This window comes from Hippoglossus hippoglossus, chromosome 9 (assembly GCF_009819705.1).
Source record: "Hippoglossus hippoglossus isolate fHipHip1 chromosome 9, fHipHip1.pri, whole genome shotgun sequence".
In the NCBI taxonomy this organism is placed as follows: domain Eukaryota; kingdom Metazoa; phylum Chordata; class Actinopteri; order Pleuronectiformes; family Pleuronectidae; genus Hippoglossus; species Hippoglossus hippoglossus.
Genome location: NC_047159.1, coordinates 10,356,316 through 10,376,177, shown reverse-complemented (window position 1 = coordinate 10,376,177; position 19,862 = coordinate 10,356,316). Strand labels below are relative to the sequence as shown.

Sequence of the window (19,862 nt, the reverse complement as noted above, 5' to 3'; positions counted from 1 at the left end):
CACACTGGAGTATTCTGTGTGGACAAATTAAAACGCCAAATATAGAAACTACAATCAGGATTTTGGTCTCCTCATGGTGTCGTCTCTTTAAGCAATAAAACAACAAAACAGACTGCATATTAGTCTCTGTATCAAAGACAACAAGCCAGTGATTAGGCAGAATCAACCCATGCTTTTATTTAATCCATTGCATATAAAAACTGTTTTTTTTCCTTTTTCATTTGTTTTTTACATAAAGTTGTATGATCTACAGTGCTATCCAATAGACTGCAATTAACAAGGAATCCATTAAAATAACATTTTAATTGTCCTGTGAAACTTCCAGACAAGTTGGCATTCTAAAGACATAACCCAAAAAATAATTGTCCTGAAGACCTTTTTAAGTTACAGTTTGTGTTTTTCCTTTCATACCATAAAAAAATAGAACACATAATGAGAAAAAAACCCACTGTTTCCATTGGTCCAGGGCTGTTTAGAATCTACAGTATGTGTGTCAAAATAAGAGTCCCTCTCTTTGTGGGACAATGATGTCACTCACCCTCCCAAATCCCACCCTCCAGACCCCTTCACTACACAAATATACTAAACCCTTCTCCTGCCCAGGCAGAAGGATGTCAGTGGTTTTGGATATTGCAAGTTATGCGAGTGGAAGTGTGGGCCGAGCACAGATAAGCAACACACCGTCAGTGTTTCAGCCATAATTAATGCAGCAGTGGCTGAACATGCAGATGCGTCTCAAAGCCTCGGTGCTTCACGGTCCAACTGCACACTCCTGTAGCACCCCATTCAGTGTTTGTAGCTGTGACACAACCGGGGCGGATGTGGACAACGCTGCAGCAACTTCACACACACACACACACACACAATCGACGAAAGAGGCAAAGTTACTCCCACGTTGTCCACATCCAACCTGCGGAGTCACGTCTTTGAGCGTATAGTGGCGGGGTGTAAAGGAGGCGTGAGTTGTTGCGACCAGGTCTACAGCAAACGGGACTCTTCCACATCCAGCTATCGGCCACACGTCACTCAAGTAGTAAATCTCTGACTTGCAGTTGACCTGGATCTCTGCACCGACGACGTGTTTTTCCCACCCAGTGCCACACTTTTTGATGCAAAATTGTGTTTGGCTGCAACGGTAAAAGGCAACTTTTTTTTTTTTTCACCCCCACACACAACAGGAGATCAGGCCAACCCAAGCCAGGAGATTCACTAATGCAGCAAAAAGAGAGAACTAGAAAATAAAAAGAAATCAAAAGCTTAAGTAAATTACATGCGTTGAATTTAAGGCACAGCCCATGGGCCAAGGAACAGCTTCTTTTTTTAAAAAACAATTTGGCTTTCCCCCTCTCTTCACCGAGCTAGCTCTCAGATAAGCAACATGTCGATGGATCATTTTTTTTTACACTGAAGCTCATGTGTAATAAACATTCTCTCAACAAGAGGTACGTAAATACAGCCACACCATCACCAAAAGGGATGATAAGAATCAACCATTTACAACAAACGGCATTATGATAGTAATAACATTAATAATTATATATTATATACAGCACAATAAATATATGTTTGTAAACAGCGATAAAACCAGATTTTTTTTTTATTACAGGTAAGGGCATCGGGTGAGGATGAAAAAAAAGAGAAAAAAAAAATCTTGGCACAAAATAAAAGATTAAATAAAAAGTTTTGAAATGACACAAAATAAAAACAAGCACTCGTTAAAAAAAAAGAAGCAGTGTGCAGATTTTCAAGTGGTTTTTTTTTTCTTTTCGTTTTTTATCCTTTTGTTGATTTTCTATATTTTATGTACAAGTGAGAAAGAAAAGTATATTTGGGTATTGTAACTGGTAAGCCTGTACTGGTCTATGCTACAGTGAGATATTTACTGTACCAACTTTATATTGCAAAAAAACAAACAAACAAACAAACAAAACAATTCGACAAATAGAAAAATATAGCAATAAATAATAGCATCAGGTGTAAAGTGAAAAAATGATAAAAACATGAGAAAGAATGAAGAGTCACTTGGCCGAGGTGTAAGACAGCATTGCTCAAGAATGCATGAGTGAGTGTTTTGGCGTGTTTAAACGTATAAAAAGAATGAAAGTGGTGATATATGAATATATCAGTGCATTAGAGTATCTACGTAGAGGATAGACTCGTGTGACGACCACGCAATGAAGCTGATTGTCTTGTCGAGAACAAAGACAGCCATTGAGTTTAATGTTGTGATGGCAAAATTAAACGTAAAATGAAAATAAAATGAATGGAGATTAAGGAAAAACGAGGAGGCTGAAGACGAGCGGGTGTGAGGCTGTTGGTGACACGCACGTCAAATAAAATGTGCAAGAGAAATAAAAGAAAGGAGAATAAAAGGCTTTGATAGCATTGGTATAAAATCACCAAGTAATCTTTTTTTCTATTATTATGTTACTATTTCTGTATACTCGGAGCACTAATCAAGCGTCTAAAAAGAAGGTGCTTTTTGTATCGACTACAAAGCATTGCATTGTCTCAAAATGTGTTCAAAAAGAACTGCAGGCAACGATAAGGAAAAATTTAAAGGCGTCATCCACATCATAAAACAATTTCAATGAGAGCAAAGCACGGGACTTCGGGTCTCTGCTTCCTCACCAAAAGTAAATCCAAATTTCCGCACACAGGACTAAACCAAATATGAGTACAGTGGTACAGGGAGAGTATAAATGCTATTGGAGCACCTCAGATCACTCCTAATGTAACCCGGCTGGAAAGACACCCCCCTTTCAGAAACACTGGATGTATGCGACTCATTTCTCCCCGGAAATAAAATTCCTCGCTAACAAAAGAAAAACCAAGGACTTGCAAAAGTAAATTCTAGAAAATATCTGACTCTTACATACAGTACAATAAAAAATGAAAGAGGTCTAGGACAGCGTCGATGGCTGTTTAGATTTGAGCTTTGTGTCAGTCAGGTTTTCAAGGAAGACAACCACATCAGAGATGTGTCTTGAAAAGCTCCCCCAGTGTGCTGCAGCTTTCGTCTCCGCGGCGTCCCGTCGGCTTTTCAGCAAGAACGCCAGGAGTGCGCCTCCTAATTTGTAGCGCGGAGGAAATGACCTAATCGAGAGGGAGATTCTCCTTGAACACACCGGTAACGTCCGTGTGGAGTATGGGCACTTGATAAAAAACACTGCTAAACAGGCAAGGCTGAGACGAAGCGGAGGGAAGGAAGAGGTGATGTCATGTATCTGAACTGTTCATCCGTGTGCTAAACGTAAAGATTGTAAAAGGGGAGGGGGGGGGTGTAGAATTGAAATACAGACACACCACTTCAGTACGAATGGGAATGGAAAGGTGTTTTCCTGAGTGCAAAAAAACTTGAAGAAGTACCGGTGGGCGTGTCTGAACAAAGCTGACGGGAGGAGTGGCCAAGGTGGAGAGCAGCGAACGCTTTGGAACCATAAACATAGATGTATAAAAAACACAGACAGACTCCACAAAACCCAAAAAATATTCTATAAATAATCATCTGTAATTACTAAGAAGAACAGTTAATCAGGTGCTGTCTATAAACTGCTATGTGTCGGGGGATTTCTCCTTGTCCTCCTCGTCCACCTCTGCTACCTCTTCCTCCTCCACGCACGGTTGCGAGCAAGGTGTTTTCTCCTTTTCCGCCACCTCCTCCTCCTCCTCTACGTCCTCCCCCACCTGTTCGTCCAAAGGAATCTCAGTGGATTCAGAGTCCTGCGTGCAGAGTGTTTTAGAGTCAGTACAGCTGTTGTCCTCCTCTTCCTCCTCCTCCTCATCCTCTTCTTCTTCTTCCTCCTCCTCCTCCTCCTCCTCCTCATCCTCCTCCTCCTCCGGCTGGCTGCCACTGTCTTTCTCAGTGTCCGACTCCCCGTCCTCCTCCAGGGTGAGCTCAAACTGGAACTTGTCCCCTCCTGGGGGTCGACTGCCGTCCTCAGGATCGTCCAGCACAGGAGACGGACTCTGGGGGATGGTGCTTTGGTACCACTCCCTGTTGTCTTCCAACGTGTCCAGGATGTCCTGGGCGTCCGGGTGGACCAGGTCAGCCCACGTCTCCCACAAAGGGTGAACGATATAGTCTATGAAACCAACCTACAAGAAGCAAAACAGATCATTCAGTGCTTGTCTGAGCGCAGTTGGCATAAGCATGAACAGCACATCTGTGTGTCCGTGGGCACTACCTGGCTCTTTTCTACTGAGGCGTTGTGTTTGTCACACATAGGGCTGATCTCCATGCCCCGGTCCCTCTCCCGGTCACCCTGGGTGAAGAACTCCTCCATGATGCGGTCCGTCCACTGCCGGTACAGCTGCAGGGGCTTGGTGGGGTTGCTCAGGTCCGCACAGTGCACCATGTTCTGGAGAACCTGAGTATAACAGACAGCAAAGGTGTAAAACACAGAACCAAGGGACGCCACTTGTTCCATTATGTAAGGTATGCTGAAGCACGAGGGTTCGGTCGAAGCATCATTTATATTAGAGGGTGGCTCAGGACGCAATTATCTGTCCGAACCCGATGACTAACCAATGACAACCCGAAAGGTCTTCAGTTTTTACTGTCCAATCCAGAGACCGACATTTTCAGTGATTACAGGCGTTTGTGGTGTAAAAAATCAAGTAGATAACCTGGCAGATGTGACCATTTCAAAATTGCAGTAATTGCCCAACAGGTCTCGACGGGTGCAAAATATCAAGCTAAACTTCTGCAAGTAGTTAGTGTCACTAGATGCTTCTGCACCATACGGATTTTGCTGTGAGTTTCTGCAGTTACCAAGTGCAAACTTTTGTATACATGTATACAACTTTCAAAAATGATGCCGAAAGGTGTAAATGTGCAAGAGAATCAAAAACAAAGTGATATGGAACTTGGTGCAGATTTATTCCAGCAGCTTTATTCTGACCTGTATCCTGTCAGAGTAGTTGTCCAGCAGCAAAACACCCGAGCTGGTCACCTTCTTAGTTTCCACCATCGTTTTCAGATCGGCCAGTAGATTCATGTGCTTCGACATGTCTGTTGCTAGAACCTTCGAACACCAAGAAATACGACATTAGCGTATAGAGTCTTTAATGTTCCACTTTACAGTATCACTAGTTCCCTCCCCTATAAACCTCACAGAGGAGGCGTTCAATCGTTTTACTTACGATGTCAATGACCATCTTTCTTAGTGATTGTCTTTGTTTTTTGGTCAGGTTTTGGAAGATGTCACAGTTCTCATCTTGTAGGAGCTTGAAACCGACTGCTAGGTGGTGGTTCTCCAACACGGACGAGTCGTTGTACATCAGGGCTAGTTCCGAATCTGCAGGGAAAAGACGAGAGGGGTCGTTTTAGTTTGAGGAATAGTGGTTTTCTTCAGGTTTTTAAAAGGGTACAGCTCTTCAACAGAACCAGGAGCTAATTTTCTCTGCCAATAACCCTGTCCTCATTTTTACATGTGCTGCAGTTACACATGACGCATCCAGCCCTCGCAGGAGAAAGCCCCAGCATGTTTTCCACGGAGAGGTTTCCCCCACTCTGGGTCATTTGAAGGTCCTCTAGCTGTATTTAGATTTTCCATTAAGATGCATTAGTCTTGGCCGCTGTGGAACAGAAGCAGCAGAGAGGAGAAAGGTGATCCTGCTCTGTTGCTCTGTGGCTGTCTGAATATCTGTCTGGTGGCTCCGTCCTAACCAGGATGACTCACACTGCCCCCACTTCAGGGATTCCCCATTTGGTCTAATGGGAACAGCCACACACACACACTCAAATATTTTGTGTGTTCAGTGTGTGAGACTGTGCAGTGTCTGTTTTCTGTTCTTATAAGGTTTTACTAAGTCTCTTATGTAACACTCACATTTGTAGTGTTCTCCTGTTGAAGGTGAAACCCAGCGGTCGTGTGAACTCTTGTTTAGTTTCCTCTAAATGACCAAAGAGAGGAGAGATGTGAATCCCCTCCAGCCACGACTGAGTCAGTCAGTTAGAGCAGATATAGAAGGGGTTCACTCTCTGGCTTGAGGACACTGTAGTTACTGAAACACCATTAACATAGTTAAAGGCTCGGTTCACCCACTTCTACCACTCGTCCTGCAGACAGTTTTGATGGTGTTTTTCAAGGTTTTGAGAGATCTGTCTGTGAATTCTACCTCCACTTTACAATGGGGGTGCAGAGACAATGCAAAAATCACATTTCAATCACATCTTTCTATCTCAGCCCTCATGATTCTATAAAAAAAACAAGGTCTGTGGCTGATCCTGAGTAACAGGGACACTGATTCTGGAAAGAGATGTTGCTGCTGATTTTATTTAAATGTGACTTTAATGCAATTGGCATTTTATCACACCCTGGTTCTACACCTAGGATTTTTGATTTGTTTTGTTTCATAATTTTTGTTACTGCCATGTTATTTGATAGCCACGGTGAAGGACAGACAGGAAATGAGAAGAGAGAGTAGGGGAATGATGGGCAGTCGCTGTTCCAGGAGTCAAACAGGAGACTTATGGTTTGCACACTAACCCTTCAGCCCCCGGGTCACCCACCCTCTATCTTAACTTTTTCAGCAGTAAAATAAGTCTCGTCATATGTTTCCCAGTTGGAAAAACAACTGAGCCAATCAGAGTTTGTGAGCAGGATTATATGGACATTTCTTCTTTCTGTGCCAAACTCAGACAAACTGACAAAATGTCACGGATGAAACAAATATTGACCGACGTGACGGACATTGTTAGCTGCTCTGGGCATGAGGAGTCTTCTTAACTGCAATATAGTGACCTGAATGATGCTCTGTTACGGGGAACGAGTCCTATTAAGACCACTATTGATCTCCTCTTTGAACTCCTCTGTCTTGAATTCACATGTCACGGCCGTCATACGTGACTAAAAGCGCATGCTGGTGAAGATGTGGCTTTGTGCATGAACATAATCTCTCTATATATATTTATGCCTGTAGAGTATGTTCTAAATATGCATAAGAGTTGTGTTCAGATACAATTTAAATTGTCTGCAAAATACCACTGTGTGTGTGTGTGTGTGTGTGTGTGTGTGTGTGTGTGTGTGTGTGTGTGTGTGTGTGTGTGTGTGTGTGTGTGTGTTTGTGTTTGTGTGTGTGTTTGTGTGTGTGTATGTGCGTGCATGTGTGCCAGTGAGGCAGAGGCTATAGTGTGCATGTTCCCACCTGCATATCAGCCTGGGAGTGTGTGTTCCTGTTTGTGAGTACGCACTGATAGCACCGCTGAGCCACTGACGTAGCTGTCAACGCGGCACCGAATTTAGACTCACTGGTGTTGATGAGGAACTGGTTGGAGACTCCAGGATGGTCCACGTCGTGAATTGCACTGGCAAAGATGGCAGCTAAGATCTCGAGGTCTGTGAACACAGCCTGGAGGAAAAAGGACCAAAGAAGCAAGCACAGAGGGGAGGGGAGGAAAGGAGGGCATTGATGAGAGAATCAGATCGCCGGACAAAAATATCCTTGCAAGTAAGAGCCATTGATTGGACTTGGAGCAAGAGTTTGATTGAAGCTGATTGTGGAGGCGTGGGTATGTGTATATGTCAGTGCATGTGTGTGTGTGTGTGCGCACGTGCGTGCGTGCGTGTGTGTGTGCGGACCTCACCTCAAGGGCAGGGGTGGATAGCAGCACATGAGTCGACTGGGTGACGTCAGCAGCATGGATGTTGTTATGGTAGGCCACATCGCCATGATAATGGTCTTCTAAGGTCATCAGGTAAGTTATAAAGGTGTCGAGTGGAATTTTAAAAGTTTTTAACATGTCCCTCTCCTAAAAAAAAAACAGAAAATACGAGAGGGAGTTTACAGTCAAAACAGATTCAGGATTCAACAAGAATTTATCTGGAGTGAAAGTGACGATCGTTACCTGGAATATCGTGTACATCATGACTGTTAGCGGCCGATTCCCAGAGAACTCTGAGATTTTAAAAACATTAAGGCCCCATTTATTCACATGCTCCAGCTCCTGAAAAAGGGAATAAGAAACACAATTTCAGACAACACATACTTTTTCCTTTGACTTCCATCTTTTCCTTCAACAGGGACACACAAACGTACCTTAGCGAGTTCATCCTCGGTCTCAGTCTTCACTCCAAAGCGAGGGATGTTGGAGTTTGTGAGGCTGGAGGAGTGTTGCAGCTTTTTCACCCCGCTGATTTGAGACATGGGCTTGTTCGCCTTCTCCTTCTCCTTGTCCTTCTGGTTCTGAGGGTTTGGCATCTCCACTTCGTGTTGCTTGTCTGGAGAGACGCAGAAAGACATTTTTGGAAAGTGAATATGAGGACGTCTGTTTGTGTTGCACTTCATTTTTGGTTCATGCTGTAGTCGTCCAACCAGGAATAAAAATATCTGGTTTTGTTAACGTGAACAGTGGCTAGTGGGATATCATCCTGTGTCGTCACTCACCCAAGAAAGTGCTGGAGATGAACTCGGACACCTGGTTCCCAGAGCGGCTCATCTCTGACAGGTGAGTCAGCTCCCTGTTCAACATCCTCTTGAACTGGAAAAGGGACAAACACACACGCAGATGATGGTTTAACAGTTTGTAATACAGGGCAAAAAAAAAGAACATTGACTGAGTTTACATGGACGGCAATATTCCAACAATTATTCTGAATGAGAACAACAGTCTTTATCAGAGATGATGTTTTCCCCCCTGCCTTGTTGCCTTGGTGGTTTGTGTGTTTGTTTGTCAGACTACACAAAAACAAGTGAACAGATTTACATGAAACCTGGTGAATGGATGTGGGATGGAACAGGGAAGAACTCATTCAATTATGGGGTGGCTTTTTATTTTCCACTTTCTTTAACATTGAAAGATTTTTTGTTTTTACATTTTTTTCCAGGGAATAATTCACAGATCTTCAAGGAAAAATATATATATTTAGGAGACTGATTTCTATGAGTGTGTGCAATTTAATGCAACTTGATTGAATTTGAGGGGACTATAGGGCGCTGGCGGAGGTATGTGCTCTACTGACTTGAGCACATACGAGTATGACCTTAATTGGGTTAAAGTAATACAAAAATGCTGTTTATTCAGACTATTGTCTTAATCGGGTTAATATTGCTGTCCATGTAAAGACTGTCAATTACTTGTTTTTACAGCTGGTTCTCAGAGACACCATGTATCTATACAACTCATTAAATAAATCATATTTAAAGAAAGACATTAAAGGGCAAACAGACATCAAGAGCCAAATAAACTTCATTCATTTTAAATGATCTCTGAGGCAAAACAAAGTGAGATACCAACATTGGGAGGTCGGTAAAACAGAAGCATCGATTTGATTAGAAATACATAATTTTAACAACATGGATCGTCCTGCTAGATGAGGCCTGTCTAGTCACATCTCAGAAGCTGTTCCCCAGGAAAGTCACCATTTTTAGTGCAACACACACAAACACACACACAGAGCAGTTCAGAGGGCTACTGCCAGAAATGTACGCAATCAGAAACCCAGTGTCTTTGTTATTTTCCATTTCAGTTTTCCTCTGACACGCCGTCTGCCCCTCTCTCCCTCCCACCCCTGTACCTAATTGGAGTGGCAGACCCAAATTTAGCTTCAGCTTTTGATTTCAAAACCCGAACTGATTGATGTGGAGAAGAACACTTGAAATCAGGGATTTTCTCGAGTGGTTGCAAAACAACAAGTGTTGTAAAAGCCTATTGAGAAACAAAAACCTCTTGAACAAAGCCGCTGCATTGTCTGAATCCCTCCGCCTAAAGGTCCAAATGCATAATGTACATCTATTGATTAATCATACAGATCAATAGAGACCACTTGAAATAGACCATTACAACACTGCAGAGTGCTTACTGCGCTGTTGTGTATTGACATGCTATTGAATAACACCCACAGGTATTCACTGCGAGGCTTTTTAAAATGGAGACACATTAGGCAAACAGCCATTTGTAGTGTGCTATTGTCAGGTAATAAGAGCCAGACACGTGGAAGAGTGACGCAAGTCCGGTACAGATATTATGAAAGATGTTATTTTAAAACTAATAAGTGTTGTTTATATAAGAAAACCACTTAAAGAAAAAAAATTATATATTTGTTTTTTTTTATTAAAAAATGTGGGATGGCAAAACAATTAAACGAACTAAAAAGATCCATCATTCCATTAAGAATACAGAGTGACCCAACGACTCAGACGATTGTTGATCTAACAAAGTATTCACAGAGCTCTAACAATTTCTGCTTTATTCCATGTCAGAGATCCAGTGTGGAAAAACCTTAAAAAACTGACCTTTGAATCCAAACTCACTCAAAAATACATAAAATATAATAACCTGCATATGTTTTTCTGTGCAGTGAAAGCACCAGGTCAACATGATTGTAATTTCAACGTAGGCACCATCATCTCTTCCCAACACAGTTTCATCTAATGATTAACGGATCCAGAAATGTCGCACCTACGATGCACGGCCCCATGGGCGGCATGTTGTCAATGACATATACACAGTTTTTCTTTCTATTTGTGGTCATAAAATCCTGCCTCCGCATATATGTCAACACCACTGATACACTGAGTTACAAAAAACCCTTCTGCTGCTGGTAATTCATTTTAACAGTCCAAGTTAACAAGAAACACAAGAAAATACCTGAATAATGAATTATAAAACACTGATCTGATACCACATCTTACCTTTATATATCCCCAGGACACAGAGAGCAGATAATTTGCTTCAGGCATTTTGATAAATCAACAAACGAGACCCCCCAAAAAATACAGTTCAGGTGACAAAAGCCTTCGTCAGCTAGCAAAAACAAAAACAATCCGCAGCTCTGTTCGATAAAAAAACCTCAACCCGAAGAGGATTCAGAGCTCAGTTCAGTGTAAATCAGCATTAGCAGCGCTGTAGTCCAGAAATGAAGCATTGTGTTCCTTTTCTGCAAATATCCACGGAAACGAGCCCATGTCCCAGGAAGCCGAGAGGAGTTGCAGGAATGAGACTCTCCAAAGATCCGGCGAGAGTATATCGTGACCACACACACTGGGACACACAGTGACATGTGCACGCGCTCACACACTCACACAGTCAGATACAGGAACACACTGCTGAGGTTGTGAATAATTGATGATGGAGCGGATGCTTGGTAGATGCCAAAGCACCAGGACAGCAAAAAGAAATGTTTTCCCCCAATCAACAGCTCCCAAATAGGGCTGGCTGCCCGACTGCCTGCCTGCTTCTGTGGCTATGACACAAGCTCCCATGTGAAGCGCACAGGCTGCTTCCATCGCCGTGTCACACAACAGCAGCAAATCAGGGCCAAGCAATGGCAGAAGTGTGAGCTCATCATAACCTCTGATTGGCTGGGCCTGAAGTCAGTTGAACCCCCCCTCCTTTTCCTTCAATTCCTGCAGTGCAGCGGGATATGACGTTGTGTGTGTGCATGTGCATGTGCACAGAGTACATGCATGTTTGTGTGTGCGCCAGATACATTTATATAGGATGTGTGTGTGTGCTTTTGTGTGGAGTGACCTAACCTTCTGTACAATATGGTTACCTCATCCAACACGACACAATATTAAAAAGCTGAGGTCAGCTGTCTCACTATTCATGGAAGGGTTGAGTCACAGATGATGCTAATACATGAAAAGCCCAATCACCTTGTAAAAATAATGAGCGTCACAATCATCCGATGAGGGCTGCGATAGAAAGAAGCCGTCCACACAGGCTGCTGCGTGTGTCACTGAGCTCAGGAGGTTGTTGCTTTAGTTGAAAACAACGATCAATACCTCACTGAAGGAAGAATCTTAATTTTCCCCATCAGTAACGGCACAGATGTTCCTACTGAAAACACTGGAAACAGCCATTTCTAAAGCTACTAATTTAACTATATTTAACCATATCCTGCTTTAATGTAATCTTAATTGACCAAGTGACAAAAATAAAAAGAATTAAGTTTGTCTTTAGTGATAAAGCATAAACTGTGTGATCCACAGGGTTCAACTGATTAATGAGGAGGCAGCATGGCAACAAAGACTATAGAATTACATGTACAGGTGAAAATGGGAATATTTTTAGGTTATCATTTGTGAGGGATTATTTTTTCTATGCTTTTCACTCAATAGAGAACACATACTTTAATATTGATAGGTGACTCTTGATCACAGGCAGCTTCTACACTAGAGGAGGTCTCTTCTCTCTCTCTCTCTCTCTGCATGTGAGGGAACATGTGCACGTCTGTGATGGTCCAGTGGATTCATGGATTGAAAAGGGACCAAATCTGTCTCTTCCTACTTTACACCCCCCCCTGCAGCCAGCCTGGCACTGCGTGTAATTTACAGCTACGCTGAAGCAGATGAGACCACTGGCTAACTGAGATCCAGTGGCTTTGATTGACTCCGAGCCAAGCAGGACAGCACAGGCCCCCCCACACACAGAGAGAGAGAGAGAGAGAGAGAGAGAGAGAGAGAGAGAGAGAGAGAGACCCTTCCTATCCACACAAACTCCCTCTTACTGTCACACAAATATTGATGGCTTAGCCAAGAGGTGTGAACACAAACTCTTGGGTAAAAATTGGAAAGTGTCACACCAAGTATAGCTGTGACTTGTGTGTAATTTGTTGTTCGGCAGAATGACCAAAAATATCCCCTCCCTGCTGTATATAGCCCACGACGCCTCCACATCTCTGCTGCAGTTGTGTCTTTTCTCACTTTGCACATTTATTCAGGCAGCAGACACCCCCTCTCTGCAGAACACAGAGAGCTAATGGCCTCGACTGTTTTCAATGAATGTACTGCTGACTGCGAACAGTATGTAAGTCTGCTGTCCATTCAACAAAATGTGGAGAAGGAAATACTAGAACACATGAACAGTAAACGGGTCAGACACCAGTGTGATACACTGTATAAACTAATGATGAAAAACACTGGAGGGGCCTGTGAGCTTTATATAATCCAATGGATTATATACAATGCAATGCAATTTTATTAATACCATTTAATAATGAGGTCATCAAGATGTCATTCATAACATATGATGGTGAATGATTATTTATAACCTGTAGATTGTGTCTCCAAAGTAACAGGTTGCAAAAGTGAATGCATTATTACACTATATGACGTCATTCTATGACTTCATAGTGAAGTCATAATGATGCCACTATGATTCCTACCTTTTGTCCATTAATTACCTTCAATGTATATGCGCGTTAGGTTTCTGTAGGATGAAGAGATTCCTGTTTGAATTATGTTTGAATTAAAACAATATCCTGCTCCCGGCTATGCTGGCACACAAGGTAATCAAAAAAGACAGTGAGATATAAAGATAAAAAGACAAGCTACAACATACACAAAGAGCCACTCTCATTAGTGGGGGAAGTGACATACAGCCTAATACTAGAATAAAAAAAAGACAAACCCTACAAGCAACTTGTTCAGTTAGTAAACAGGGACTTTGTCCTACATGTGTTAGACTATCAACTGAAGTACCAAAGAACACAAACAACCTGTAAAACCTGAAAACAACTACAAAATGTTGTTTTTTTTTAAGCCTGATATTCCAACAGATTTCAAACGCCTACTACATTTTAGCAGCATTTGATCAGGATGAATATTAACCAAATAAACTGAATAACAAAGTCCACTTTTATCCAGAATGAAGTGAGGTGGGTGGTGGATTGGATGCTGAGATTCAACACTCACATTCAGAAAAAGCCACTTCTTCAACAGATGTAAATGAGATCAACACATACAGTTTTAGTAATACCTATTGACCTATTGCCCCGGAGATCCTTTAGTAAGAAAATAAATAATCAGGCATTTTATAAATCAAAAGCCGCTGAAGTCCATTAGTCTTCTGTTAAAGAATCGTACCGGTGTGGCTAAAAAGTCAGTGAAGTATCTGTAATGATCATGAGCGGATCATATCTATTTTCAAACCAATTCCTGGATGGACTTTATGAGTGCAACAGTGTGCACAGCCAGGAAATCCACTTTCAAAGGCAGATGCACGTATGTCCTGGATGACTCACAAATGGATACAACACACATCTGACTGTGGACAACAATATATATGATGTCATGATTATGCCATTAAGAACTCGCACAATGAACCACAATGCATTTATTTGATGTCAAACTTTCAGAAACAGTTGAGTAAAATTAAAAGTGACATCATGCAAGGCGAACTATCCTGATTCTTTTTACCACATCATTCCTTGTGCAACATGAATCTGCTCAACCGGAATGACGATACCAAGAGGACTGAGATCTATGACCTTTACCTGGTTCTATGTGATACCACAGCCAGATACACCTTAATTAGAAGCAGCTTAACAAACTGGATCAGAAAGCAACTAAAATGTTGAGAAGTTTTTTTCTGGGAAATAAACCCTTCAATAAAAAACTAAATTCAAATCAATACAATTTATTTCTAAACAAGAAGCCAAGGTATCTCACATCCTTTGTCTCCCAGGTGTAATTTCAGAAGATGGTCAAACCATGAGGAGACCATAGAACTCAAACCTGACTGGCACATATTCTTCCTAAAGCGGAGTCGGAGCTGCTGAGTCCAGGAACATCTACACCCACACAAAGATTTGCGGTGTAAACACACTTGCGTCCTAAACTAGAAACCATGAGCCGTCAGTGCAACAATCAGCTCAAGAGAGGTGTCTCCATCTCAAAGACACTGTTAGAATGAACTTTATTGGCACCACATTCAGAGGTGACATGCATAAACTACACAATGTGACTGCTAAGGGACACTACAGGAGCACTATAGTGGTGCTGACTGTCACATGACTGCATTTATATTCATTTTACTTCAAGAGAATTCCATGTTATAGTTTCTTCCCTTGATTGATGAATTCAGGCTGATAAACGAAAGGCTGCAAGATACAGACACCAAATACTGGCTGTGTGGCAGATGTAGTGACTGTATTACCTATGATGCGAGTATGTGCGTGTGTGTGTGTTCCTGGAGTGAAATAGCGGGGCTGGTTGGGCCCGTGGCTGTTGCCATAGCAACCAGAGATAGCTGTCCTGGTGAGCGATGGTGAGACGGAGCACGTTACAGGTCCTTTTTTTCTTTTTTGAAAAATCTTTTCACTTTAAATGAGGTGGATGTTCCGGTCATGCATGTGACTGTGGTAGCGGTGAGTGTGTGTGATTCCTTTGTCTGTCTGTCCTCCCTGCCGCTCCTCCTGGTCCATCCCCCCTCTTGTGACATCACAGTGTGTGACATCACCAGAGGCCAGAGCTGATCAGCATTCAGAGCAGCACAGCAGCTTCCCTCCAAACACACACACGATAGGTAATATATGATATATGATATATATATATATATACACACACACAAACGCACGCACACACACACTGGAGGCGACTGAGCGTGCTCACGGCACATCTTTTTCCCTGCATGACGATACTATCGCTAAATTAAATGGACAATACAACAGTCCAGAGTGTGATTTAATGGCTGAGGGGTGAACAGGTGTCACAGCACATTGTATATATACATATACTCATATGCTCCTCAGGCTCAAATACAGATGAATAAGGAGCGAGACTCGTTGGCAAAGGTTCAGGTCACAAACCCAGGAATTTGGGGGGGGATAATATATAATATTATACTACAGACATTAAAATCAGTCAAATCATAAAGGTTATCTATGTGCGACCGGTGATTTTTACAAGGTTATGCTGCACATCAGCTTGATAATATACTCAAGCTGAATTTAAATACTCCCAGAACATCACGTTTATTCCTTATTAGGATTAATGGAAATGTGGTTGCACACATGGATTCATTTAAAAAGGCTGTTAAAATGGTAAATTTATCGGCAACTTATTAAAAAATGACCTTTCTTTCGTAAAGTGAACCTGTGAATTTAATACTGTTTGCAGCAAATTCCTGTGTCAGATGTTGAAACAACCTCAGATACTTGCTGTAACCTGTAACAAACAGTGTATGATGTATTTAATAGTGTCAGTAGATATATTGCATCATATACACTATATGTACCTCTGGCACTGGACTACACTTTAAATCCTTGAATTAAGGTTTAATTGCAAACCCCGATGACATGAGCCACAAAAAACCCACCACAGTGAATCCTGGGTAACAGCTTCAGTATGTTTCAATATAGAACACAGACAACGCAGTTCTACTAACTCCACAGTAAAACTTCTTTAAGATGAAAGCTTTGTCTCAACAAGTTGGTGTGAACGGTGTAGTTCTTCTTACCTTGTTGGAGGCCATCTCGCTGACTGAGTGTCTTGTCTGCAGCGTCTCCAGCTGGTCCAGGCACCAGTCCAGCTCCTCCAGGGTCTCAGTGGCCAGTTTCTGGTAGGCCTCCTCTGCAGGGGCAAGACAGGAGGGCAAGGGGTCAGTAAGGGCCCGCTTCAGAGGGCTAGTGGACGGTCCAGGCCCGGGGTCTCCCACCCCACAAACTGCTAAGCTGGGATACCCCGAGTAGACACATGGGTGACTCTTCATACTGGACAGCTGGGCCAGCTGTGCGGGCCTGGGAGTTGGGCCTTGTTGTCCTGTATCCTAACCCACAGATGATCAGCTGTCGCAAAACTCCCTTGGTGAAAAGACGCCTCCTGTGCAGCGCTAAAGTTCAAATCCTGGTAAGAATAAACCAGATATAATCCCAGGGAGTACAGTTGCAGGTGGCGGATGGCAAGCGGCCACCTGGAGTCAGTTCTGGGCGTCCAGATGAGTGTTAACAGTGAGGAGACCACAGCAGAAAATACAGAGGGGGAAACCACAGAGTGAAAAAAGCAGAAAATCTCACACAGACAAACTCACGCAGACAGATTCCCTCTCTATCCCTCCTGCACAGCACACAACATTCAGTGGTCTCGGTGTATGAGCTTTACTCTGTCATTCATAAGAGACGTGTAATTCCAGTCATGTAGTAGGATGAACAACAGTCTGCTTAGCAGGCCCATGTCTGCCATAGGAGGGATGCAGGGAATAGAGGGTCGGAGGAAAAGAGGATCCAGTGAGAGGCTCAGAACCGGTGAAGATCCATGTCAGTGGTGCCGGGCACGGAGCAAACATGAGACTGTTCACAGCATCCTGACATGGTTAACAAATACACACACACACACACACACACACACACAGACGCAAACACACACACACAGACACACAGACACACAGACACACACACACACACACACTAACACACACTCAAAATGCTAACCATAACACATCATGGTTTTGTCTCCACAGCCCCTCTGCCAATAAAAACATCCATGGTATCCGGGAGGCAAAAGTATAATCCCGTGCTGGCCAGTGTTTCCTATAGATGCTGTGTGTGTGTATAGGGGGTGGGCTGCTGTTGCTTTGGCGTCCCTGGTAGCCAAACGTGCTGCTCTCCCCAAGCTGTACCTAAAGCCTGAGAGGACTGCACTATGGATGGGGAAGAGGGAGTGACAAGACGTGGACTGGAGTGATGGAGGAGGAGGAAGGGGAGCCAGGGCTGAGAGCTCCCCTATACTGTGTGCATGCATGCAGATATGTGTTCAGCATACAAATACAACACCCAGGTAAACAAAACAGATGGCTACAGATAGGGTGAAGATAGCAGAGCTGTAAGCCCCTCGCTTTCTTTAAATCTGAAATTGAAAAGACATGCCTCTCTCGGAGACGGGCCCCTATACATAGACAGAAAATGTCACCTTGTCAGAAGCCGATTAATATTGATGCCCTGACTAATTTGGGAAAGCACGGGGCTCTTAATGCTATGTGATCTGTGATCCTGGAGGGAGGGGCTGGGCTGGGTGGAGGGCACACTTTAGCTCTAATTCAATTACACAGAAAACAGTGGCTGATTATAATACAGGAGGAGCAAATGTAATCACATGACACCCCCCTAAACAAGAAGTTAGTATTTAGATGATTAAGATTCTGCAACACATTCCTCATTTAAGTTTAAATCCAGCTTGGCCACTTTAAGTTCACTGTGGGGTGTTTTAATTTGAAAGTAAATGATGCAAAGTTTAGGTTGCACGAGCTCCTGCATCTTTCAAAGGTCTTTCACAGTTTCATGGTGATGGATTATAATATTTGAATTGTGTAGTAGGTTTGGAAACATGCAGGTGCCTTCTGTTACCATGCAGGTCATCCTACTGTACGAGCCCAACCTCTAACAATCTCTTAACTTCTTTTGTCCCCTCATATTCTCAACAGTATCCCCTCCTCTCTCTCTCTCTCTCTCTCTCTCTCTCTCTCTCTCTCTCTCTCTCTCTCTCTCTCTCTCTCTATCCTCATTGTCTTTGACAAATCTCTCCGTCCCTCCTTCCATTAGTCCCCCTCCACTCCCACACGCTTCATCTCCTTCCTCCTCCTCCTTCCTCCTCCTCCTCCTCCTGCCTCTTTTGTCTCCTTTCTGTCTCTCCCCTCTTTGCTTTCTCCGTCTCCCTTTCTCTCTCTGTCTCTCTCCCTGGTGTGGTGTCAGTGGCTGGGGTGCTACTCTTTCTGACAGCAACTGCACTGACGTCAATGACATTCTTCTCATGCTTAGTGCGACATCAGACACCGGCGCTCGGAGAGGCCACTCTGCTGCACAGACGCACGGCTGCAGCCAAACTACGTTCCGGAGCAGCTCGACACTGAAGTCGGACTCTGAGCGGGAGAGGACGAGAGCAGAAGGAGGAGGAGGAGGAGGAGGAGGAGGAGGAGGAGGGAGGGTAGAAAGGCAGATAGATGCAGAAAGGAGAAGAAAGGAGAGCTTGCACTTCTAGAAAAATAATAACACTATTGTTATTCCATTACTTATGATTCTTATGCTATTTCTTAATGCCCTGATGTTAAAGTAGCTTGAATTTGAGCACAGTTTAAGATTTAATTACCTGGCAAATATATATAGTTGAATAAACTAAAGGTGTATAATATTACTCATGCATTGTGACTATTATTGTTTTGATTGTCATTAATCTAAATGTGATGTTATGGCATATACAATACATTGTCTTGTGTTAAAGGTACAATATGTAACTTTGGCCGCTCGGGAGTCCCTCAATCAAAACAATATCAAAATGTTTGTTTGATGATGCTGTGAAGCAGCGTAGGATCATGGGAGTTGTTGTCCTAACCTCCATTGCCAACGTGACTCAGGCGCTAGTCATGTCCATGGACGACGTAACATGTATTAAGGGTTAATCACGCTTCACAGCAAACGGCAATGAATAATTCTGACCCATTACGAGTGACTGATACAAACAGTGGAAGGAAAAACCTGACTGGCTTATTTGCTAACTGGCTAGCAGTGAGGTTTCCTTCCTCATACGTTGTTGATCCCAGAAGTTATAACAGAGACAAGCAAAGCCACTGCCAAAGCTGAAATGACACAATTAAAAGGCAACAAAAATGAAATGTCCCATTATATTGAGTAAAATTGGGGATTTCTCTGGGTTTGAAATTTGTCGGAAACATTTTGGATAATTCTACAAATATATACAACATAGGTCTAGTAAATTGTATATATTTCAATGAATTATTACATATTATGTCTTTAACTTACACTTTATAAATATTTTGGGTTGCTCCAAAAAGATAGCATGTCCAGTCTGCCCCATATGGAGAGAGACAGAACTGTCAATGTCTTTAAAGCCCTCTTAGCAGATACTAAGAGCACCATTTAAATAAAAGATATTATTGCTTAGTAACCAGTGGCCTCATAATTAAAATTTGTATCCAGATTACAAAAGTATGAAAAACCGTTTGGATTGAGTCTACAGGATGTTAGATGTTGAAAAGAAGAGTATTGAGTTACTATTATTTAAACTTCCTTTATTGTCTTTCTCTGCATTGCTTTGCCACAGTACGTCCTTGCATTACCAGCGGTCAATATTCTCAAACAATCCAATGACCCCCAGCTGTCACCTGTTTATGCCAGGGCCCA

At 42.8% G+C, this 19,862-nt stretch overlaps 1 protein-coding gene and 1 long non-coding RNA gene across 8 annotated transcripts in view; one reads left to right on the top strand and one right to left on the bottom strand.

Moving 5' to 3' along the window:
* Positions 1-155: 155 nt before the first annotated feature.
* LOC117767987 lies at positions 156-2,194 on the top strand. The gene is made up of 2 exons (XR_004614988.1): positions 156-1,976; positions 2,017-2,194. It is a non-coding gene; the product is annotated as an uncharacterized LOC117767987 (long non-coding RNA).
* Positions 2,195-2,427: 233 nt separating this feature from the next.
* pde4d (phosphodiesterase 4D, cAMP-specific) overlaps positions 2,428-19,862 on the bottom strand; it is a 177,037-nt gene continuing 159,602 nt past the window's right edge. For 6 of the 7 annotated variants that reach the window (XM_034595967.1, XM_034595968.1, XM_034595966.1 and 3 more), the window contains 10 exons: positions 16,190-16,302; positions 8,392-8,485; positions 8,044-8,225; positions 7,853-7,951; positions 7,592-7,756; positions 7,257-7,356; positions 5,146-5,300; positions 4,905-5,027; positions 4,188-4,370; positions 2,428-4,098 (listed from right to left, as the gene is read on the bottom strand). In XM_034595967.1, coding sequence (XP_034451858.1) covers positions 3,556-4,098; positions 4,188-4,370; positions 4,905-5,027; positions 5,146-5,300; positions 7,257-7,356; positions 7,592-7,756; positions 7,853-7,951; positions 8,044-8,225; positions 8,392-8,485; positions 16,190-16,302 — 1,757 coding nt within the window. In that variant the 3' untranslated portion in view covers positions 2,428-3,555. Of the gene's footprint in view, positions 4,099-4,187; positions 4,371-4,904; positions 5,028-5,145; positions 5,301-7,256; positions 7,357-7,591; positions 7,757-7,852; positions 7,952-8,043; positions 8,226-8,391; positions 8,486-10,638; positions 11,244-16,189; positions 16,303-19,862 lie in introns of those variants that run through there. The other variant, XM_034595972.1, reaches the window with a different exon arrangement.